Source organism: Mobula birostris, chromosome 12 (genome assembly GCF_030028105.1).
Source record: "Mobula birostris isolate sMobBir1 chromosome 12, sMobBir1.hap1, whole genome shotgun sequence".
Lineage (NCBI taxonomy): Eukaryota > Metazoa > Chordata > Chondrichthyes > Myliobatiformes > Myliobatidae > Mobula > Mobula birostris.
Window position 1 is genome coordinate 557,008 of NC_092381.1, and position 24,942 is coordinate 581,949.

Sequence of the window (24,942 nt, forward strand, 5' to 3'; positions counted from 1 at the left end):
GAGTAACTAAAAAAATCAATAGAAAGTAAAAGAAGAAATATGAAAGCCAGCTAGCATTTAATATCAAAATCGATAGTAAAAGTTTTATAAAATATATTAAAAATAAAAGAGAAATGAAAGTGGGTATAGGACCACCAGAAGATGAGGCAAGAGAAATAATAAGAGGACAAGGAGATGGTTGATGAACTAAATGAGTATTTTGCATCAGTCTTCACTGTGGGAGACACTAGCGGTATGCCTGATGTTGTAGTGTGTCAAGGAAGAGAAGTGGGTGCAGTTACTGTTACAAAGGAGAATTTACTCAAATATCTGAAAAACCTAAAGGTATATAAGTCACCTTGACCAGATGAGCTGTGTACCCTAGGGTTCTGAAAGAGGTAGCGTTAGAGATTGCGTTGGTATAAGAAATGATCTTTCAAAAATCATTGGACTCTGGCATGGTGCCAGAGGACTGGAAAATTGCAAATGTTACTCCATTCTTTAAGAAAGGAGGAAGGCAGCAGAAATGAAATTATAGACCAGTTAGCCTGATCTCTGTGGTTGAGAAGATGTTGGGAAGATGTTGGAGTTAATTGTTAAGGATGAAGTGATGGAGTACTTGGTGATACAGGACAAGATATGACAACGTTATCATAGTTTCCTTTAGGGAAAGTCTTGCCTGATGAGCCTGTTGGATTTCGTTGATGAGATTACAAGTAGGATAGATAAAGGGATGCAGTGGATGTTGTATATTTTGACTTTCAGAAGGCCTTTGACAAGGTGCCACACATGAGGCTGCTTTCCAAGTTAAGATTGCATGGTATTACAAGAAAGTTATTAACATGCTTAGAGCATTGGCTGATTGGTAGGAGGCAGTGAGTGGCAATAAGAGGATCCTTGTCTGGTTGGCTGCCAGTGACTAGAGATGTTCTGCAGGGGTCAGTGTTGGACCGCTTCTTTTTATGCTGTGTATCAATCTTGATTTAGATGATGGAATAAATGGCTTTGTTGCCAAGTTTGCGGATGATAATGAAGATGGGTGGAGGGGCAGGTAGTGTTGAGGAAACAGGAAGACTGCAGAAGTACTTTGACAAATTAGGAGAATGGGCAAGAAAGTGACAAATGAAATTCAGTGTTGGAAAATTACTGGTTAATCACTTTGGTAGTAGAAACGAATGTGCAGATTATTTTCTCCTTGTGTATTGTGAATAGTTTTGGGCTCCTCATCTGAGAAAAGATGTGCTTGCATTGGAGAAGGTCCAGAGGCGTTTCACAAGCATGATTCTGGGAATGAAAGGGTTATCATATGAGGAACATTTGATGTCTCTGGATCTGCACTCACTGGAATTTAGAAGGATGAGGGGGGGATCTCAGTGAAATCTTTCAAATGTGAAAGGCCTAGACAGAGTTGATGTGGAAAGGATGTTTCCCATGGTGGGGGAGCCTAGGACAAGAGGGCACAGCCTCAGAAAAGAGGGGTATCTATTTAAAATAGAGATACGAAGAAATTTCTTTTTCCAGATGATGGCGAGTTTGTGAAATTTATTACCACAGACAGCTGTGGAGACCAGGTCATTGGGTGTTTTAAGATAGAGGTTGTTAGGTTCTTGAATGGACATGTCAACAAGGGCTATGGGGAGAAAGCCAGGAACTGGGGTTGAGGGAGGAAAGAAGAATCAGCCATGATTGAATAACAGAGCAGACTCGATGGGCCAAATGGCCTGATTCTGCTCCTATGTCTTATCATCTAATTCTCTTTATTCCATACTTATTCTGATACATGTGACTTATGCTTCTCCCTCTCAAATTGCAGTATGAATTCAATCATATTATGATAACTATCTAGAAATATAGAAACATAGAAAACCTACAGCATAATACAGGCCCTTCGGCCCACAAAGCTCTGCCGAACGTGTCCTTACCTTAGAAATTACCTATTTTTCTGCGCTCCATGTTCCTGTCCAGGAGTCTCTTAAAAGACCCTATCGATCCTCCTTCACCACCGTTGCTGGCAGCCCATTCTACACACCCACCAATCTCTGTGTAAAAAAACCTCCCCCTGACATCCCCTGTATACCTACTCCCAAGCACCTTAAAACTGTGTCCTCTCGTGCTAGGCATCTCAGCCCTGGGAAAAAGCCTCTGATATTCCAACGATCAGTACCTCTCATCAACTTATACACTTCTATCAGGTCACCTCTCATCCTCCGTCACTCCAAGGAAAAAAGGCCAAGTTCACTCAACGTATTCTCATAAGGCATACTCCCCAATCCAGGCAACATCCTTGTAAATCTCCATTACACCTTTTCTATGGTTTCCACATCCTTCCTACCTCCTAAAGGTTCCTTTATATTAATCTCCCTGATAAGATCTACACAAGCTGCTCTAAAAGGTCATATCATAAGCCTTCAACAAATTCCCCCTCTTGCAAACTGACACCAACCTCATATTCCCAATTCCCTTGCTTATTAAAGTCCCCCATTACAATTGTGTCATTACCCTTATTACATGCCTTTTCCAACCTCCTTTGCAATCTCAACCGCATATCTTGGCTACTACTTGGAGGCCTATGTATGAGTCCCATAATGTTTTTTTTTATCTTTGCAGTTTCTTAACTCTGCCCACAAAGAATCAACATTCTCTTACCTCTTTCTAAAGATGTAATTCCATTTCTAGCCAACAGAGCCACACCAGCGCCTATGCCATTCTGCCTGTTCTTTCAATACAAAGTATATCCTTTGATGTTCAGCTCCCAACTACAGCTTTCTTTCAGCCGTGAATTACTCATGCCCACAACGTCACAATGACCAGTCTCTGATCGCGGCACGAGTTCATCCACCTTATCCTGAATGCTATATGCATTTAATTACAGTACCTTCATTCCAGCATTCTTCGCACTTATGAATTTTGCCTCTGTGGTACAATTTGCCTCTTTGTTCTATCTGCGTTGTACCCAATCATTGGTTTGTCCTTCCTTACATTCGTGTTACACACTTCATATACTTGTAAACCTGCTGGCTCATCCTCAGCTCTATTATCCTGATTCCTATCCCCTTGCCATATTAGTTTAAACCACTCCTAACAGCACTAGTAAACCTGCCCTCAATCTGAGTCCCCCTTGGAGTTCAAGTGCAACCCATCTCTTTTGTACAGGTCACACCTGCCCCAGATGAGGTCCCAAATATCCTGAAATCTGAATCCCTGCCCCCTGCTCCAATTCTTCAGCCTAATATTTACCTGCCACCTCAGCCTATTCCTATTCTCACTGTCACGCGGCCCAGGCAACAAACCCCACATTACTACCCTTGAGATCCTGCTTCTCAGCTTCCTTCCTAACACTCTGTATTCTTTTTTCAGGAACTCCCTTTTTCTACCTATGTAGTTAACACCAATATGTACCACAACTTCTGGCTGCTCACCCTCCCTTTTCAAGATATTGTGGATGCGTTCAGAAATATCACAGAACCTCGCACCTGGGAGGCAAACTACCATTCGTGTTTCTTTTTCATATCCGCACAATCAGTTATCTGTCCTCGTGACAACAGAGTCCCCTATTATTGCTACTCTCGTCTTCAGCTCCCTACTGGGCCAGACTCAGTGCCAGAGGACTGAGTCACGTAGATCGTTCACCACCCCCCCCCCCAACCAACAGTACTCAAAATGGAGTACTTATTGTTGAGCGGGACGGCCACAGGGGTGCTCTCCACTATCTGATGTTCTCCCTTCTCTCTCCTGACAGTCACCTATGTATCTGTCTCCTGTAGCCTTGGGGTGACTACCTCCCTGTAGCTCCTGTCTATCACCTCTTCACTTTCCCTAACAAGCCAAATGTCATCAAGTTGCAGCTCCAGTTTCCTAACCTGGTGCAGGTGTGGCCGTCGGGACGCCCAGAACAACACTGGCTCTGTAGACATACCCCAATTCTCTCAAGAATTGAATAAGGAAGTAAGATATAAAGAATAAACTCACCTATTTACCTTTCCTCCACCTGTTCTCACTGAAGCCCTCTTGATCCAAAGCCTTATTACTCTTCCTCAGGCTACTCTGACAACAACTGCTCCCACAATGACCACTCTGCTAGGTGGTACCCTTTTTTATAGAGACTGGGGTTTTTAAAGCTCCCTGCCGGACCTGTGTGGGAATGTTTCTATTGTGTGTGCACAGTACTCCAATCAACAACTCCCATCGAAAAACTTCCTGCTTTAAAGCTCTTCACCAGACCTGCATGGGAGCACTTCTGTTGCATCTGCGCAGTACTCCGATCAATATGACGGTTAATAATAATTAGTTACTTAGCCAATCACCTATTAACTAATAATTAGCTGACTTACCTCTTTTAAATTCCTGTAAAATGAACCAAACGGGTCCTGACAGCCACCTCTTTTAAGCACAGGCTGTAGTCACTCTACTCAGAATATTCACCCACTCTCAGATCTGTCATTTGGCCTGGCTTATTTTTCAGAACCGGGTCCAGTATGTTTTCTCCTCTTGTTAGACTTTCCTCACACAGTTTCAAGAACTGTAGTTCAAAGTAAGTTTATTGTCGAAGTATATATGTCAGCATATACTACTCTGAGTTTCATTTTTAAGTCATCAAGTCACTTTTTATTGTCATTTCGACCATAACTGCAGGTACAGTACACAATTAAAATGAGACAACGTTTTTCAGGACCATGGTGCTACATGAACAATACAAAAACTACACTGAACTACGTAAAACAACACAAAAACTACACTAGACTACAGACCTACCCAGGACTGCATAAAGTGCACAAAACAGTGCAGGCATTACAATAAATAATAAACAAGACAATAGGCACAGTAGAGGGCAGCAGGTTGGTGTCAGTCCAGACTCTGGGTATTGAGGAGTCTGATGGCTTGGGGAAAGAAACCGTTACATAGTCTGGTCATGAGAACCTGAATGCTTCGATGCCTTTTGTCAGATGGCAGGAGGGAGAAGAGTTTGTATGAGGGGTGTGTGGGGTCCTTCATAATGCTGTTTGCTTTGTGGATGCAGCGTGTGGTGTAAACATCTGTAATGGCGGGAAGAGAGACCCCGATGATCTTCTCAGCTGACCTCACTATCCGCTGCAGGGTCTTGCGATCCGAGATGGTGCAATTTCCGAACCAGGCAGTGATGCAGCTGCTCAGGATGCTCTCAGTACAACCTCTGTAGAATGTGGTGAGGGTGGGGGGTGGGAGATGGACTTTTCTCAGCCTTCACAGAAAGTAGAGACGCTGCTGGGCTTTCTTTGCTATGGAGCTGGTGTTGAGGGATGAAGTAATATTCACAGTAAATACAAAGAAACTATAGAATCAATGAAAAATTACACACAAAGATGGACAAGCAACCAATAGGAAAACACAACAAATTGTGTAAGTAGAAATGAAACGCCCTGGTTTCCTTGGCTGCGTAAGTTTAGGGAAGACAGCACCACCAAACTTGTGAGATTGAGACGTCACGCCACCCCAAATGCCTTTTTTGTGTGAATACTGTGTAATTCGCTACCCTGTTACAAAATAGTGCCACGAACTCACAGACAGTACACCGTATATGATTAAAAGATATATCTTTATAATTTTTAATTTGACTAAAGGGTTAGTAGAGAAAGAATAAAAATAAGGCCCATTTTAATGAAACAGTCTAACGTGTACTGAAGAACTCACAGTTTCCCCAAGTATCTGAACCTTAATTGATCTCACCCCGGGCTTCATCGAATCGCGGTCCTGCTCTGGGTCGAATCCTACGACCTCTTCCCTCTTCAACTCCTCTCGAAGAAAAAAAAACCCAAGCCAACCTTAGTGTCCCTCACTAGAGAAACCTCCCCTTCAATTCGACCATCCTAACTGGATGGCACACATTTCTCCTCATCTCTTATCTTCAGCAATAACCCAAACATAAGCTGAAAATAAACCTATCTCACAGAACTGCCAAATAAAATACAGAACAAAGTGAAATACATACAGCATAACAGTAAAAATATGAGCCAGGGCATTACACAAAAAAGAAAAAAAACCTAAAGAATAATAAATAAGTAATAAATATTAAGAATGTGTAAACAAGTCCATAGGTTTTGGAATAATTTCAGTGTTGGGATGAGTGAAGTTATTCACTTTGGTTCACTTATTCACTTTGGATGTGGGAAGTCAGGGAGCCCTCCGGTGTCCCTGACAACGACACCTGCAAGAAATGCATCCAGCTGCAGCTCCTGACAAACCGCGTTAGGGAACTGGAGCAGGAGCTGGATGACCTGCGGATCATTCGGGAGAATGAGGAGATTATAGATAGTAGCTACAGGGAGGTAGTTACATCAAAGGAGCAGAGGACAGGAAATTGGGTCACTGTCAGGCGAGGGAAGAGGAAAGGGCAGGCAGAGCAGGGTTCCCCTGTGGCCATTCCCCTCAACAACAAGTATAACGCATTGGATACTGTTGGGGGGGATGACTTACCTGGGACAAGCTGCAGTAGCCGGATCTCTGGCACTGAGTCTGGTTCTGCAGTGCAGAAGGGAGGGGGCGAAAAAGAGGAGAGCGGTAGAGATAGGGGATTCGATAGTCAGAGGTGCAAATAGAAGGTTCTGTGGTCGTGACAGAGAATTCAGGATGGTTTGTTGCCTCCCGGGTGCCAGGGTCAAGGATGTCTCTGATCGATTGCATGACATTCTGAAGTGGGAGGGTGATCAGCCAGATGTCGTGGTGCACATCGGTACCAATGACATAGCAAGGAAGAGTGAAGAGGTCCTGGACAGTGAGTATAGAGAGCTTGGTAGGAAGTTGAAAAGCAGAACCTCGAGGGTGATAATCTCAGGATTGCTACCTGTGCTAGGTGCCAGTGAGGGTAGGAATAGGATGCTCTGGAGGATGAACAAGTGGCTGAGGAACTGGTGTAGGGGGCAGGGTTTCAGATTTCAGGATCATTGGGACCTCTTCTGGGGCAGGTGGGACCTGTACAAGAGAGACGGGTTACACTTGAACCACAGGGGGACCAATATCCTTACAGGGAGGTTTGTTAGTGCTACTGGGGAGGCTTTAAACTAGATTTGCAGGGGGATGGGAACCAGAGTGCCAGAGCTGACAGTGTGGCTGGGGTGAAAATAAATGATGTTGAAAGTTTAAGCAAATCCGCTGACAGAAAGGTTGTGAATGGTGGTAAAAATCTTCTGAGATGTATATATTTCAATGCTAGGAGTATTGCGGGGAAGGCGGATGAGTTGAGGGCGTGGATTGACACGTGGAATTATGATGTTGTAGCAATTAGTGATGCTTGGCTACAGGAGGGGCAGGACTGGCAGCTTAATATTCCAGGGTTGCGATGTTTCAGATGTGATCGAGGCAGAGGAATGAAAGGTGGGGGAGTAGCATTGCTTGTTAGGGAAAATATGACAGCAGTGCTCAGGCAGGACAGATTAGAGGGCTTGTCTACTGAGTCCTTATGGGTGGAGCTGAGAAACAGGAAAGGTATGGCCGCATTAGTGGGATTGTATTACAGACCACCCAATAGTCAACGAGACTTGGAAGAGCAAATCTGCAGAGAGATAGCAGGCAACTGCAGGAAACATAAAGTTGTGGTGGTAGGAGATTTTAATTTTCCATACATTGATTGGGACTCCCATACTGTTAAGGGTCTAGATGGTTTAGAGTTTGTAAAATGTGTTCAGGAAAGTTTTCTAAATCAATATATAGAGGGACCAACTAGAGGGGATGCAATATTGGATCTCCTGTTAGGAAATGAATTAGGACAAGTGACAGAAGTCTGTGTAGGGGAGCACTTTGGTTCCAGTGATCATAACACCATTAGTTTCAATTTGATCATGGGCAAGGATAGATCTGGTCCTAGGGTTGAGGTTCTGAACTGGAAGAAGGCCAAATTTGAAGAAATGAGAAAGGATCTAAAAGCGTGGATTTGGACAGGTTGTTCTCTGGCAAAGATGTGATTGGCAGGTGGGAAGCCTTCAAAGGGGAAATTTTGAGAGTGCAGAGTTTGTATGTTCCTGTCAGGATTAAAGGCAAATTGAATAGGAATAAGGAACCTTGGTTCTCAAGGGATATTGCAACTCTGATAAAGAAGAAGAGGGAATTGTATGAAACGTATAGGAAACAGGGGGTAAATCAGGTGCTTGAGGAGTATAAGAAGTGCAAGAAAATACTTAAGAAAGAAATCAGGAGGGCTAAAAGAAGACATGAGGTTGCCTTGGCAGTCAAAGTGAAGGAGAATCTAAAGAGCTTTTACAAATATATTAAGAGCAAAAGGTTTGCAAGGGATGAAATTGGTCCTCTTGAAGATCAGAGTGGTTGGCTTTGTGCGGAACCAAAGGAAATGGGGGAGATCTTAAATAGGTTTTTTGCGTCTGTATTTACTAAGGAAGCTGGCATGAAATCTATGGAATTGAGGGAATCAAGTAGTGAGACCATGGAAACTGTACAGATTGAAAAGGAGGAGGTGCTTGCTGTCTTGAGGAAAATTAAAGTGGATAAATCCCCGGGACCTGACAGAGTGTTCCCTCGGACCTTGAAGGAGACTAGTGTTGAAATTGCGGGGGCCCTGGCAGAAATATTTAAAATGTCGCTGTCTACGGGTGAAGTGCTGGAGGATTGGAGAATGGCTCATGTTGTTCCGTTGTTTAAAAAAGGATCGAAAAGTAATCTGGGAAATTATAGGCTGGTGAGTTTAACGTCAGTAGTAGGTAAATTATTGGAAGGAGTACTAAGAGGCAGAATCTACAAGCATTTGGATAGACAGGGGCTTATTAGGGAGAGTCAACATGGCTTTGTGCGTGGTAGGTCATGTTTGACCAATCTGTTGGATTTTTTCGAGGAGGTTACCAGGAAAGTGGATGAAGGGAAGGCAGTGGATATTGTCTACATGGACTTCAGTAAGGCCGTTGACAAGGTCCCGCATGGGAGGTTAGTTAGGAAAATTCAGTCGCTAGGTATACATGGAGAGGTGGTAAATCGGATTAGACATTGGCTCAATGGAAGAAGCCAGAGAGTGGTGGTAGAGAATTGCTTCTCTGAGTGGAGGCCTGTGACTAGTGGTGTGCCACAGGGATCAGTGCTGGGTCCATTATTATTTGTCATCTATATCAATGATCTGGCTGATAATGTGGTAAATTGGCTCAGCAAGTTTGCTGATGATACAAAGATTGGAAGTGTAGTAGACAGTGAGGAAGGTTTTCAGAGCCTGCAGAGGGACTTGGACCAGCTGGAAAAGTGGGCGGAAAAATGGCAGATGGAGTTTAATACTGACAAGTGTGAGGTATTGCACGTTGGAAGGACAAACCAACATAGAACATACAGGGTTAATGGTAAGGCATTGAGGAGTGCAGTGGAACAGAGGGATGTGGGAATACAGATACAAAATTCCCTAACAGTGTCATCACAGGTAGATAGGATTGTAAAGAGAGCTTTTGGTACATTGGCCTTTATTAATCAAAGTATTGAGTATAAGAGCTGGAATGTTATGATGAGGTTGTATAAGGCATTGGTGAGGCCAAATCTGGAGTACTGTGTTCTGTTTTGGTCACCAAATTACAGGAAGGATATAAATAAGGTTGAAAGAGTGCAGAGAAGGTTTACAAGGATGTTGCCAGGACTTGAGAAACTCAGTTACAGAGAAAAGTTGAATAGGTTAGGACTTTATTCCCTGGAGCGTAGAAGAATGAGGGGAGATTTGATAGAGGTATATCAAATTATGATGGGTATAGATAGAGTGAATGCAAGCAGGCTTGTTCCACTGAGGCAAGGGGAGAAAAGAAACAGAGGACATGGGTTAAGGGTGAGGGGGCAAAAGTTTAAAGGGAACATTAGGGGGGGCTTCTTCACACAGAGAGTGGTGGGAGTATGGAATGAGCTGCCAGATGAGGTGGTAAATGCGGGTTCTTTTTTAACATTTAAGAATAAATTGGACAGATACATGGATGGGAGGTGTATGGATGGATATGGTCCGTGTTCAGGTGAGTGGGACTAGGCAGAAAATGGTTCGGCACAGCCAAGAAGGGCCAAAGGGCCTGTTTCTGTGCTGTAGTTTCTATGGTTTCTATGGTTTCAGGAGCCTGTTGGTTGAGAGGTAATAACTATTCCTGAACCTGGAGCTGTGGGAACTAAGGCTCCTGAACCTCCTTTCTGATGGCCGCACTGAGAAGAGAGTTGGCCTGGATGGCGGGGGTCCTTGACAATTGATGCTCTTCTTTTCAACAGTACTCTTTATAGATGAGCTCAATAGGGGGAAGGGCTTTACCTGTTATTGAATGGGTTGTATCCACTACTTTTTGTTGGATTTTCCTTGGTGGGCATTGGTGGTTCCTGTGTGGCACCTTGGTGGTTCCTACACCAGGCCTTGATACAATCAGTCAATATACTCTCCACCAGCTGTCAGAATTTCAGAGGATATGCCGAATCTTCACAAGCTTCTAAGTAGAAGCGCTGGCTTGCCTTCTTTGTAGGGGCAGTTGTACGCTGGACCCAGGACAGATATTCTGAAATTATAACACCAATGAATTTAAAGTTATATGACCACAGGATATAGGAGCAGAATTAGGCCATTTGGCCCATCGAGTCTGCTTTGCCATTTCATCATGGCTGATCCTCTCAGCCCCAGTATCTTGCCTTCACAGCTGCCTATGGCAAAGAAATGCACAGATTCACCACTCTCTGGCTAAAGAAATTCCTCCTCAATTCCGTTCTGAAAGAACATCCCTCTATTCTGAGGATGTGTCCTTTAGTCTTAGACTTTCCCACCATAGCAAACATTCTCTCCATGAAAGTAAGATCGCCAATAATATTAATGAGGCTATCAAAAGATTTTTCAAATCATGAAGTGTAAAAGAGAGGAAAGAGTGGATATTGGACCCCTGGAAAACAATGCTGGAGAGAAACAATGAGGGACAACATAATAGTGGACAAACTGAATAAGTATTTTGCATCAGTCTTCACTGTGGAAGACACTAGCAGTTTGGTGGAGTTCCAGGTGTCAGGGGGCAAGAAGTGTGTGAAATTAGCATAACTAGATAACAATTTCTTGGGTAACTGAATTGTACAAAGGTAGACAGGTCACCTGGACCAGATTGTGTACATCCCAGGGTTCTGAAAGAGGAGACTGAAGAAATTATGGAGGCATTGGTAATGATCTTTCAAAGAATCACTGAATTCTGGAATAGTTCCAGAAGACTGGAAAACTGCAAGTGTCATTCCACTCTTTCACAAGGGAGAGAAGCAGAACAAAGGAAAATATAGACCAGTTAATCTGACCTCAGATATTGAGTCAATTATTAAGGACGAGGTCTCAGGGTACTAGGCCATAGTCAGTATGGTTTCCTTAAGGGAAAATCTTGCCTGACAAATCTGTTGAAATCCTTTGAAGAAGTAACAAGCAAGACAGACAAGGGAGACTTGTTTAATCTTATGTACTTGGATTTTCAGAAGGCCTTTGACAAGGTGCCACACATGAAGCTGCTTAACAAGCTTTGATTCCTTGCTAGCCACAATTGTGTCATCCTTCCTTTAGCATATCTCTTTCTCTTTGGGATGTACAAATCCCATGCCTTCCAAATTGCTTCCAGAAATTCCAACCATTGCTGTTCTGTAATCATCCCGGCTAACACACATCAAAGTTGCTGGTGAACGCAGCAGGCCAGGCAGCGTCTCTAGGAAGAGGTACAGGCGATGTTTCAGGCTGAGACCCTTGGTCAGGACTAACTGAAGGAAGAGCTACTAAGAAGTGGGAAGGGGAGGGGGAGATCCAAAATGATAGGAGAAGACAGGAGGGGGAGGGATGGAGCCAAGAGCTGGACAGGTGATAGGCAAAGGGGATATGAGAGGATCATGGGACAGGAGGCCCGGGGAGAAAGACATGGAGGGGGGGAACCCAGAGGATGGGCAAGGGGTATAGTCAGAGGGACAGAGGGAGAAAAGAGAGAGAGAGAGAAAGAATGTGTGTATAAAAATAAATAACGGATGGGGTACGAGGGGCAGGTGGGGCATTAGCGGAAGTTAGAGAAGTCAATGTTCATGCCATCAGGTTGGAGGCTACCCAAACGGAATATAAGGTGTTGTTCCTCCAACCTGAGTGTGACTTCATCTTTACTGTACAGGAGGCCGTGGATAGACATGTCAGAATGGAAATGGGATGTGGAATTAAAGTGTGTGGCCACTGGGAGATCCTGCTTTCTCTGACGGACAGAGCGTACGTGTTCAGCAAAGCGGTCTCCCAGCCTGCGTCGGGTCTCGCCAATGTATAGAAGGCCACATTGGGAGCACCGGAAGCAGTATATCACCCCAGCCGACTCACAGGTGAAGTGTTGCCTCACCTGGAAGGACTGTCTGGGGCCCTGAATGGTGGTAAGGGAGGAAGTGTAAGGGCATGTGTAGCACTTATTCCGCTTACAAGGATAAGTGCCAGGAGGGAGACCAGTGGGGAGGGATTGGGGGGACGGACAAATGGACGAATGAATGGTCGCGTAGGGATCGATCCCTGCGGAAAGCAGAGGGATGGGGGGAGGGAAAGATGTGCTTAGTGGTTGGATCCCGTTGGAGGTGGCGGAAGTTACGGAGAATAATATGTTGGACCTGGAGGCTGGTGGGGTGGTAGGTGAGGACCAGGGGAACCCTATGCCTAGTGGGGTGGCGGGAGGATGGAGTGAGAGCAGATGTGCGTGAAATGGGAGAGATGTGTTTGAGAGCAGAGTTGATGGTGGAGGAAGGGAAGCCCCTTTCTTTAAAAAAAGGAGGACATCTCCCTTGTCCTGGAATGAAAAGCCTCATCCTGAGAGCAGATGCGGCGGAGACGGAGGAATTGCGAGAAGGGGATGGCCTTTTTGTGTAACGTTCAGTTATATTGGCTCGTGTATGTCTGGGGAAATCCAGCCCAGCACCCGCCTCAACAGTCCCCACAGGGTCGGTTGCCGCCCGAATCAATCACAAACATCAATCATCAGCCAGCACACCCAGTAAATTTTAACAAATACACTTTATAGATATTACTAATTCTATGACATTAATATACATTTGATACAGAGAGGAAAGTAATGAAAAAAAAAAGGTGCCAACACTTATCAAAGTCCGAGTTCTTTGCGCGCTATGTTGGAGCTCAATTCGACTTCAGACGACCACCCGAATTCCGTCGACTCACGGCTCGGGACCACCCTGAGTGATCGACCGGAGCCTCTCCACACGTCCGCGGTCTTCCTCGTCTCTCCTCCGACTCCCCGCCAAAACTCAGTCCACAGTCATATCATACAGCATGATATCCGAAAACAAAACGATACATAACCACCCATTGGCTAATAGAACACTGTTATCTCATTTTAAAGTAAAACAAACTGTTAGCGCAAACTCTCTTCAGCGTTAAAACACAACAAAGCCGCATTCCCCAGATTAACATAACAAAGTCGCCATTTTAAATGTAACAAAAGAAAGACCCCGTACATTTGCAAGAGACAGGGTGAGAAGAGGAATAGTCCAGATAGCTGTGAGAGTCAGTAGGCTTATAGTAGACATCAGTGAATAAGCTGTCTCCAGAGATAGAGACAGAAAGATCTAGAAAGGGGAGAGAGGTGTCAGAAATGGACTTGAGGGCAGGGTGAAAGTTGGAGGCAAAGTTAATAAAGTCAACGAGCTCATCATGCGTGCAGGAAGCAGCGCCAATGCAGTTGTCGATGTAGCGAAGGAAAAGTGGGGGACAGATACCAGAATAGGTACAGAACATAGATTGTTCCACAAAGCCAACAAAAAGGCAGGCATAGCTACGACCCATACAGGCGCCCATAGCTACACCTTTAGTTTGAAGGAAGTGGGAGGAGCCAAAGGAGAAATTATTAAGAGTAAGGACTAATTCCGCTAGACGGAGCAGAGTGGTGGTAGAGGGAAACTGATTAGGTCTGGAATCCAAAAAGAAGCAGAGAGCTTTGAGACCTTCCTGATGGGGGATGGAAGTATATAGGGACTGGACATCCATGGTGAAAATAAAGCGGTGAGGGCCAGGGAACTTAAAATCATCGAAAAGTTTAAGAGCGTGAGAAGTGTCACGAACATAGGTATGAAGGGATTGAACAAGGGGGGATAAAACCGTGTCGAGGTATGCAGAAATGACTTCGGTGGGGCAGGAGCAAGCTGAGACAATAGGTCTGCCAGGACAGGCAGGTTTGTGGATCTTGGGTAGGAGGTAGAAACGGGAAGTGCGAAGTGTGGGAACTATAAGCTTGGTAGCCTCCGGGTCCAACATATTATTCTCCGTAACTTCTGCCACCTCCAACGGGATCCAACCACTAAGCACATCTTTCCCTCTCCGCCTCTCTCTGCTTTCCGCAGGGATCGCTCCCTATGCGACTATTCATTCGTCCATTTGTTCCCCCTCCCCCCAATCCCTCTCCACTGGTCTCCCTCCTGGCACTTATCCTTGTAAGCGGAATAAGTGCTACACATGCCCTTACACTTCCTCCCTTACCACCATTCAGGGCCCCAGACAGTCCTTCCAGGTGAGGCGACACTTCACCTGTGAGTCGGCTGGGGTGATATACTGCGTCCGGTGCTCCCGATGTGGCCTTCATATATATTGGCGAGACCCGACGCAGACTGGGAGACCGCTTTGCTGAACACCTACGCTCTGTCCGCCAGAGAAAGCAGGATCTCCCAGTGGCCACACACCTTAATTCCACATCCCATTCCCATTCTGACATGTCTATCCACGGCCTCCTGTACAGTAAAGATGAAGTCACACTCAGGTTGGAGGAACAACACCTTATATTCCCTCTGGGTAGCCTCCAACCTGATGGCATGAACATTGACTTCTCTAACTTCCGCTAATGCCCCACCTGCGCCTCGTACCCCATCCGTTATTTATTTTTATACACACATTCTTTCTCTCTCTCTCTCTCCTTTTTCTCCCTCTGTCCCTCTGACTATACCCCTTGCCCATCCTCTGGGTTCCCCCCCCTTGTCTTTCTCCCCGGGCCTCTTGTCCCATGATCCTCTCATATCCCCTTTGCCAATCACCTGTCCAGCTCTTGGCTCCATCCCTCCCCCTCCTGTCTTCTCCTCTCATTTTGGATCTCCCCCTCCCCCTCCCAATTTCAAATCTCTTACTAACTCTTCCTTCAGTTAGTCCTGACCAAGGGTCTCGGCTGAAACGTGGACTGTACCTCTTCCTAGAGATGCTGCCTGGCCTGCTGCATTCACCAGCAACTTTGATGTGTGTTGCTTGAATTTCCAGCATCTGCAGAATTCCTGTTGTTTGCATCATCCCTGTTAATGTTCTTTTTCAATCAATTCTGGCCAACTCTTCTTTCATGGCTCTGTAATCCCTTTACCCCACTGCAATACTGATACATTTGACTTCTGCTTCTCCTCAAACTTCAGGGTGCAGTCGATCATATTATGATCACTTGCACCGAAATGGTTCATTTACCTTCAGCTCTCTAATCAATTCTAGTACTTTGCACAACAGCCAATCCAGAATGGCTGATCCTCTGGTAGGCTCAAGCATGAGCTCCTCTCATAGGCACTCTAGAAATTCCCCTTCCTGTAATCCAGCACCAGCCCAATTTTCTCAATCTACCTATCTAAAGTCCCACATGACTATTTTGCCTTTTTGGCATGCATTTTCTACTTCCCATTATAATTTGTAGACCACATCCTTACTACTATTTGGAGGTCTGTTACAACTCACAGGGAGTTTTTACCCTTGCAGTTCCTTAGCTTTATCCAGAATAATTCAACACTTTCTGACCCTGTGATCAAATTCACCCTGAAATTTGAGAAGGAGAAGCTAAGGTCAGATGTATCAATATTACAGTGGAGTAAAGGGAATTACAGAGGCATGACAGAGTAGCTGGCCAATATTGATAGGAAAAGAACACTGGCAGAGATGACAGCAACACAGCAATGGCTGAAATTCTGGAAGCAATTCGGAATGCGCAGGATATATTCATCCCAAAGAGGAAGATGACAGAACCGTGGCTAATAAGAGAAGTCAAAGCCAACATGAAAGCCAAAGAAAAGGCATATATTAGAGCAAAAATAATTGGGATGTTTGAGGGTTGGGAAGCTTTTAAAAACCAACAGAAGGCAACTAAAAAATCAGAGAGAAGGAAAAGATGGAAGACGAAGGTAAGTTAGCTAATAATACTAAAGAGGATACCAGAAGTTTCTTCAGATACATAAAGTGTAGAAGAGAGGCGAGAGTAGATATTGGATCACTGACAAATGACACTGGAGAAGTAGTAATGTGGGACAAGGAAATGGCGGATGAATGGAATAAGTATTTTTCATCAGTCTTCACCATGGAAGACACAAATAGTATGGTGGCAGGTGTCAGGGCAGAAATGTGTGAAGTTACCATTATTAGGGAGAACATTCTTGGGAAATTGAAAGGTCTAAAGGTAGATAAATAACCTGGATCAGATGGTATACACTGCAGGGTTCTGGAATGAATGGCTGAAGACATTGTGGAGGCATTAGTAATGATCTTTGAAGAATTAATTATTTGGGGCATGGTTCCAGAGTTCTGGAAAATTGCAAATGTCACTCCACTCTTCAAGAAGGAAGAGAGGTAGAAGAAACGAAATTATAGGCCAGCCACACAAAGTGCTGGTGGGTTCACCAGCATTTTGTGTGTGTTACTTGAATTTCCAGCATCTGCAAATTTCCTCATGTTTGTGAAATTATAGGCCAGGCAGTCTGACCTCAGTGGCTGGGAAGATGATGGAGTTGATTGTTAGGGATATGGTTTTGTGTTGGCGCGTGGCCAAGTGGTTAAGGCGTTCGTCTAGTGATTTGAAGGTCGCTAGTTCGAGCCTTGGCTGAGGCAGCGTGTGTGTCCTTGAGCAAGGTACTTAACCACACATTGCTCTGTGACGACACCGGTGCCAAGCTGTATGGGTCCTAATGCCCTTCCCTTGGACAACATCAGTAGTGTGGAGAGGGGAGACTTGCAGCACGGGCAACTGCTGGTCTTCCATACAACCTTGCCCAGGCCTGTGCCCTGGAAACCTTCCAAGGCACAAATCCATGGTCTCATGAGACTAATGGATGCCTATTTGGGGTACTTGTAGGCCCATGATAAAAAGGCCTTAAATGATAATCTTGCCAGACAAATCTGTTAGAATTTTTTGAAGTAATGACAAGCAGGATAGACAAAGAAGAATTGGCATATGTTGTGTACTTGAATTTTTAGAAAGTGGCTGCTTCACAAGTTAAGGGCCCATGGTAATACAGGAAAGATATTGACATGGATAGAGCAGCAACTGAGTGGGAATAAAGGGAACCTTTTCTCTGGCTACTGCTGACGTGGTATTCAGGGTTCTGTGTTGGGATTGCTTCTTTTTATGTTATGTGTCAATGATATGGATTACAGAATGATGGCTTTATGGCCATGTTTGCAAATGGGTGGAGGAGCAGGTAGTTTTGAGGAAGCAAACAGAGTACTGAAAGACTTAGACAGATTAAGAGCATGGGCAAAGAAGTGGGAGATGGAATACAGTGTTGGGAAATGTATGGTCATGCACTTTGGAGGAAGAAATAAAAGCATAGATAATTTTTTAAATGGAGAGTGAATTCAAAAATTCTGAGTTGCAAGGTGACATGGATTCCCTACTGGTTAATTTGCAGGTTGAGTCAGTGATGAAGAAGGCAAATCTGATGTTAGCATCCCTTTCAAGAGGGCTAGAATATAAGAACAGGTGTGTAATGTTGAAGCTTTATAAAACACTGGTGAGGCCTCACTGCATTATAAGCAGTTTTGGATAGCTTATCTTAGAAAGGATGTGCTGAAATTGAGAGGGTTCAAAAGAGGTTCACAAAGATGAAAATCATCTTCCCAGCTCTTAGTTTCATCCCTCCCCCTCCTCCTATCATTTCATATCATGGTATCAACCATATTATGGTTTTATTACTATTTAATTATTTATGGTGCAACTGTAACGAAAACCAATTTCCCCTGGGATCAATAAAGTATGACTATGACTATGGGTCTCCCCCGACCCCACTTTCAAATCTCTTACTATCTCTTTATTCTGTTAGTCCTGACAAAGGGAGTTGACCCGAAACATCGACTTTACTTCTTCCTGTAGATGCTGCCTAGCCTGCTGCATTCCACCAGCATTTTGTGTGTGTTGCTTGAACTTCCAGCATCTGCAGATTTTCTCATGTTTGCGTTCACAAAGATGATTTCAGGTTTGAATGGCTTGTCATATGAAGAGTGTTTGATGGCTCTGGGCCAATGCACTGAAGAAATCTCACCCCATGTAAACCTCTTGTACTAAGGAAGTTTTATCAATACCAGGGAAGTTACAGTCTCTCAATATGATAACCCTATTGTTTCTGCATCTTTCTTTCACCTGGTGGCTAATAATAATAATAATAATAGTAATAAGTACTTATTGATCCCAAGTGGAAAATTTTGTTACTGTAGCAACATTTAAAAACACGCTTAGCAGTGTTCAGATTTAACAAATAATAAAGTACAGAATAATAATATACCCAATAATAATTTACCAATGCACAATAATAATGTACAAAATAACAAAGCAGAGACTATTGTACAATGATGTGTGTTCTCCTGTCGTACCTGATAGCTTGTAGGGAGTTTATGCAGAAGGATGAGCAGATGATAGAGCGAAAATGCAGTCAGACTGATTGTTTGAGACGTGTTTATTTTAATGCAAAGAGCGTCATAAACAAGGCGGATGAACTTAGAGCGTGGATCAATATGTGGAACTATGATGTTGTGGTCATTACCGAAACTTAGATGTCTCAGGGGCAGGAATGGCTGCTCAGAGTGCTGGGCTTTAGATGTTTCAAGAAGGACAGGGAGGGAGGCAAAAGAGGTGGCTTTGCTAATCAGGGATAGTATCACAGCTGCAGAAAAGGAGGAAGTCATAGAGGGATTGTGTACTGAGTCATTGTGGGTGGAAGTCAGAAACAGGAAGGGGCAATAACTCTATCTGCTCCTCAATGTCTCTCTCACTATTGGGGGTCTATAAAAACACCCAAATTCTCAATTGGATTGAGGTCTGGATTCTGACTTGGCCTATCCATGACATTAATTTTATTGTTTTTAAACCATTCCTATGTAGCTTTGGCTTTATGTTTGGAGTCATTGTCTTGCTGGAAAGCAAATCTTCTCCCATGTCGCAGTTCTCCTTTAGACTGCATTAGGTTTTCTGCCAGGATTTCCCTGTATTTTGCTGCATTCATTTTACCTTCTACCTTCACATGCCTTCCAGTGCCAGCTGCATTGAAGCATCCCCGCAGCATGATGCAGCCACCACCATGCTTCACGGATGGGATGGTGTGTTTTTGATGATGAGTGGTATTTGGCTTATGCCAAACATAGCATTTAGTCTGATGGCCAAAAAGCTCAATTTTGGTTTTGTCAGACCATATCACCTTCTTCCAGCTGACTTCAGAGTCTCCCGCATGCCTTCTGGCAAACTCTAGCCGAGATTTCATGTGAGTTTTTTTCAACAGTGGTTTTTTCTTTGCCACTCTTCCATAAAGCTGTGACAGTTGTTGTATGCACAGTCCCTCCCATCTCAGCCACTGAAGCTTCGAACTCCTCCAGAGTTGCCATAGTGGCCTCCCTCACGAGTCCCCTTCTTGTCACTCAGCATTTCAGGACGGTCTGCTCCAGGCAGATTTACAGCTGTGCCATATTCTTTCCATTTCTTGTTGATTGACTTAACTGTACTCCAAGGGTTATTCAGTGACTTGGAAATGTATCCATCTCCTGACTTGTACTTTTCAATAACCTCTCTGTGGAGTTGTTACAAATCAATTGAAACACTTTGACTGCACACAGGTGATCTCCATTTAACTAATTATGTCACTTCTAAAACTAATTTGCTGAACCAATGATTTGGTCATATTAAAGGGGGCAAACACTTATACAATACTTATAGATTTGCTAAGGGTTCTGCTGTTCTGTTAAGTGGGTCAGTAGTCAGGTGGCTGGGCAGTAATAGAGGTAAAGCACCAACTTCAGTGGCTACCAGCACCATTGCCCGAAGCATAAACCTGCTGTGGACCCTAGTAATTCCATATTTTATCTTGTTTCAGATCCCAGGAGAGGCAAACATATGGTGAGTTCTGATGCTGTTTTTTGACATCATGCATGTGTTTCTATATATATACCTTTTTGTATTGCATGTGTATGTGTCTGTGTTCATACATGTAACTCTCGCTTTGGCTAGTGGCTTAATATAGGGGATGACAGCTCCCCGGCCTGGTCAAACTTAAGAAATCTTTTTTGGGTGGATGCTGCGCGATGTGTCCCCTGTTACAAATCAGTACCACGAAATAACAAACAGTACACAAAATGTGATGGAATGACTGAGCTTTATAATTCTTAATTTGACTACATGGTTAATAAAGAAAACAAAAAAAAAGGGCCCATTCTCATGAAACAGTCTAACGCACAATGTTGGAGCTCACTAATAAAGCTGTTTGTCCACCATCACCCTCCTCCGATCGTCGCTGACCTTCGGATCCTCGCTCCAAGTCCACTCCGACCAGCTGTCTACCAACTCTCTCCATTCGGGTCTTCCTTCCTCATCTCTCCCCGGCAAAAGATCACGAATTTGCGGCTCCCAGCTACACAAGAAAGAACAACATCCCGCTTATTGGCTAACATACCCCATTATCTCTAGTCATAACCCAAACATTTCTGCGACAGAGAAAACATTACCTTAGCAGTGGAACATTACAGAGAAGCCATTACATTAGCAGTGAAACCTTACAGCGTGCTACACACACAAAGATTTCCTTGCATGCTGGTGTGCATGTGTGTTCATGTGTCCTTGTGAATTTAGCTTCTTGCCCACTACCTTTATCACATCACTTGACATTAACCAGTGGAAAGAGTGCGGAAAGGATTTACAAGGAGTCCTGAGTTATCGGGAAAGATCAGCTAAGCTAAGTCTTTATTCCTTAGAACAGAAATAAATTTGTGGAGAAATCGCAGACTGTTGCAGTAAGCATAAGGTTGTTGCAAGAAACATGAGGAGATTAGTGTGACGCTAATACAGCTCAGAGCATTGGAGTTCAGAGTTCAATTCCTGCATCCTCTGTAAGCAAGTTTGTACATTTTGTCCCATGTGCACGTGGATTTTCCTCAGGTGCTCTGGTTTCCTCCCATAGTCCGAAGACTTACCATTTAGTGGGTTAATTGGTCATGTAAATTGCCCCATGATTTAAGCTGGGCTTTAAATCATTGGGTTGCTGGGTAGCACAGGTAACACAAGAAATAGAAGCAGGAGTAGGCCATCTGGCCCGTCGAGCCTGGCCCGTCATTCAATAAGGTCATGGCTGATCTGGCCATGGACTCATCTCCACCTACCTGCCTTTTCCCCACAACCCTTAATTCCCCTACAATGCCAAAATCTATCCAACCTTGAAGGGCAGGAAGGGCTGTTCCATGTTGTATCTCGAAAATAAAACAGCAGAACATGGATGTGTAAAGGCAGAGAGAGGGCTGGACACACAACACTTGAGGAGAAAGATAATAGGATAGCGTGGAAAAATAATCCTGCATGATCATGAATAGCCTGTTCCATTATTCATTTGCCTGATCTTTAATACAGAATTGCTTCAATGGAGACAAGAAACAAGATACGCCGCTGGACATGGGTGAGTGCATTTCTCAGAGAGGAAATAATTCACTGCAGGAGTAGCACTGTGGGAGGGGTGGTACTGATGGAGGGTCACACCGTGGGAGGGGTGGGACTGAGGGAGGGTCACACCGTGGGAGGGGTGGGACTGAGGGAGGGTCACACCGTGGGAGGGGTGGTACTGAGGGAGGGTCACACTGTGGGAGGGGTGGTACCGAGGGAGGGTCACACTGTGGGAGGGGTGGTCCCGAGGGAGAGTCAAAGTGTGGGAGGGGTGGTACTGAGGGAGGGGCAGCACTGTGGGAGGGTAGTACTGTGGAAGGGTGGTACTAATGGAGAGTCACATCGTGAAATGGGTGGTACTGAGGGAGAGTATTGACGGAAGGTCACACTGTGGGAGGGGCAGTACTGAGGGAGAGTCACACTGGGAGGGACAGTACTGAAGGAAGGTCACACTTTGAGAGAGGGAATACTGAGAGAGGTTCACACTGTATGAACTCTCTCTCCTACACCTAGAATATCTCCAGCAAAATCCTAAAAGAACAGGTTTGGAGACAGTCAGAAGGTTTTGGAGTGTCGACTGTCATTTTGGTAGTGAAGTAGAGCAATTTCTCTTCCTAGAAACACAGAAACATAGAAAATAGGTGCAGGAGTAGGCCATTTGGCTCTTCGAGCCTGCACCGCCATTCAGTATGATCATGGCTGATCATCCAACGCAGAACCCTGTACCAGCCTTCCCTCCATACCCCCTGATCCCTTCCCCTTCAGCCACAAGGGCCATATCTAACTCCCTCTTAAATATAGCCAATGAACTGGCCTCAACTGTTTCCTGTGGCAGAGAATTCCACAGATTCACCACTCTCTGTGTGAAGAAGTTTTTCCTCATCTCGGTCCTAAAAGGCTTCCCCTTTATCTTCAAACTGTGACCTCTCGTTCTGGACTTCCCCAACATCGGGAACAATCTTTCTGCATTTAGCCTGTCCGATCCCTTTAGGATTTTATACGTTTCAATAAGATCTCCCCTCGATCTCCTAAATTCAAGAGAGTATAAGCCTAGTCGATCCAGTCTTTCTTCATATGAAAGTCCTGCCATCCCAGGAATCAATCTGGTGAACCTTCTCTGCACTCCCTCTCTGGCAAGGATGTCTTTCTTCAGATTAGGGGACCAAAACTGCACACAATACTCCAGGTGTGGTCTCATAAAGGCCTTGTACAACTGCAGTAGTACCTCCCTGCTCCTGTGCTCGAATCCTCTTGCTATGAATGCCAGCGTACCATTCGCCTTTTTCACCACCTGCTGTACCTGCATGCCCACTTTCAATGACTGGTGTATAATGACACCCAGGTCTTGTTGCACCTCCCCTTTTCCTAATCTGCCACCATTCAGATAATAATCTGTTTTCCTGTTTTTGCCACCAAAGTGGATAACCTCACATTTATCCACATTAGATTGCATCTGCCATGAATTTGCCCGCTCACCTAACCTATCCTAGTCACTCTGCACCCTCTTAGCATCCTCCTCACAGCTAACACTGCCGGCCAGCTTCATGTCATCCGCAAATTTGGAGATGCTGCATTTAATTCCCTCGTCTAAGTCATTAATATATATTGTAAACAACTGGGGTCCCAGTACTGAGCCTTGCGGTACCCCACTAGTCACTGCCTGCCATTCTGAAAAGGTCCTGTTTATTCCCACTCTTTGCTTCCTGTCTACCAACCAATTCTCTATCCACATCAATACCTTACCCCCAATACAGTGTGCTTTAGTCATAGTCATACTTTATTGATCCCGGGGGAAATTGGTTATGCACACATGTTTAAGTTTGCACACTAATCTCCAGTGTGGGACCTTGTCAAAAGCCTTCTGAAAATCCAAATATACCACATCCACTAGTTCTCCCCTATCCACTCTACTAGTTACATCCTCAAAAAATTCTATGAGATTTGTCAGATATGATTTTCCTTTTACAAATCTATGCTGACTTTGTCCAATGATTTCACCGCTTTCCAAATGTGCTGTTATCACATCTTTGATAACTGACTCTAGCGTTTTCCCCACCACCGATGTTAGGCTAACCAGTCTATAATTCCCTGGTTTCTCTCTCCCTCCTTTTTTAAAAAGCGCGGTTACATTAGCCACCCTCCAATCCTCAGGAACTAGTCCAGAATCTAAAGAGTTTTGAAAAATTATCACTAATGCATCCACTATTTCTTGGGCTACCTCCTTAAGCATTCTGGGATGCAGACCATCTGGCCCTGGGGATTTATCTGCCTTTAATCCCTTCATTTTACCTAACACCACTTCCCTACTAACATGTATTTCCCTCAGTTCCTCCATCTCATTAGACCCTCGGTCCCGTACTATTTCCAGAAGATTATTTATGACCTCTTTAGTGAAGGCAGAACCAAAGTAGTTATTCAATTGGTCTGCCATGTCCTTGTTCCCCATGATCAATTCACCTGTTTCTGACTATAAGGGACCTACATTTGTTTTGACCAATCTTTTTCTTTTCACATATCTATAAAAGCTTTTACAGTCAGTTTTTATGTTCCCTGCCAGTCTTCTCTCATAATCTTTTTTCCCATTCCTAATTAAGCCCTTTGTCCTCCTCTGCTGGACTCTGATTTTCTCCCAGTCCTCAGGTGAGCCGCTTTTTCTGGCTAATTTGTATGTTTTTTCTTTGGAATTGATACTATCCCTGATTTCCCTTGTCAGCCACGGGTGCACTACCTTCCCTGGTTTATTCTGAAAGGTTCTTCTGTTTTGTGAAATTTTTGGTCCATGTCTCTTGAGCGCTAAACAGTGGCTACACATATGGTGGATTGCCAAAGTTCAAGTCTCCTTGTGTCTGAGATTCAGCAAGAACCTGGGGAAGTGATGTCAGAGACTGAGGACACTTCCAAAACGGAGATCAGCGTGTCTTTGTGTATCAGTAGTATGAAGAATCAGAGGGATGTATCTTTTGCAGTCCAAGAGCCACATCAGGGGGTGGATTTACCCCAAGCCTGTTAGGGAGGGTTTAAATCAAGTTGGCAGGGGGAAGGAAACCAGGGTGTTAGGGTCGAGGAAGAGGAAAATAGAAATAAGTCAAAGATACTGTGCAGCAAAGATGGCAAGAAGGACAAGCAGGTGAGTAGACGGGATAATTTGTTGTGTGATAGAAATATAGCAAAATTGGTAACAGATACTGATCTAAATGTTTCCATGGTCCATGGAGACATTCAAAGTGATCGCGCAACCACCAACTGCGACCCCAGCCTTAACTCCAGGCCCTGTCTTCACGTGCTGCTATTGTGACGCCCGTCTCCCCTTCCCCCACCACCACTCCGCAACCCTGTCTCCCTCAGATCCCACCGTCAGCTC

At 44.4% G+C, this 24,942-nt stretch overlaps 1 protein-coding gene across 3 annotated transcripts in view; it reads left to right on the forward strand.

The window, feature by feature from the left end:
• Positions 1-24,942, forward strand: part of LOC140205711 (guanine nucleotide exchange factor VAV3) — a 374,002-nt gene that overhangs the window by 235,675 nt on the left and 113,385 nt on the right. For all 3 annotated transcript variants that reach the window (XM_072273243.1, XM_072273245.1, XM_072273244.1), the window contains 2 exons: positions 20,029-20,051; positions 21,552-21,597. In XM_072273243.1, the coding sequence (XP_072129344.1) occupies positions 20,029-20,051; positions 21,552-21,597 (69 nt within the window). The remainder of the gene's footprint in view (positions 1-20,028; positions 20,052-21,551; positions 21,598-24,942) is intronic.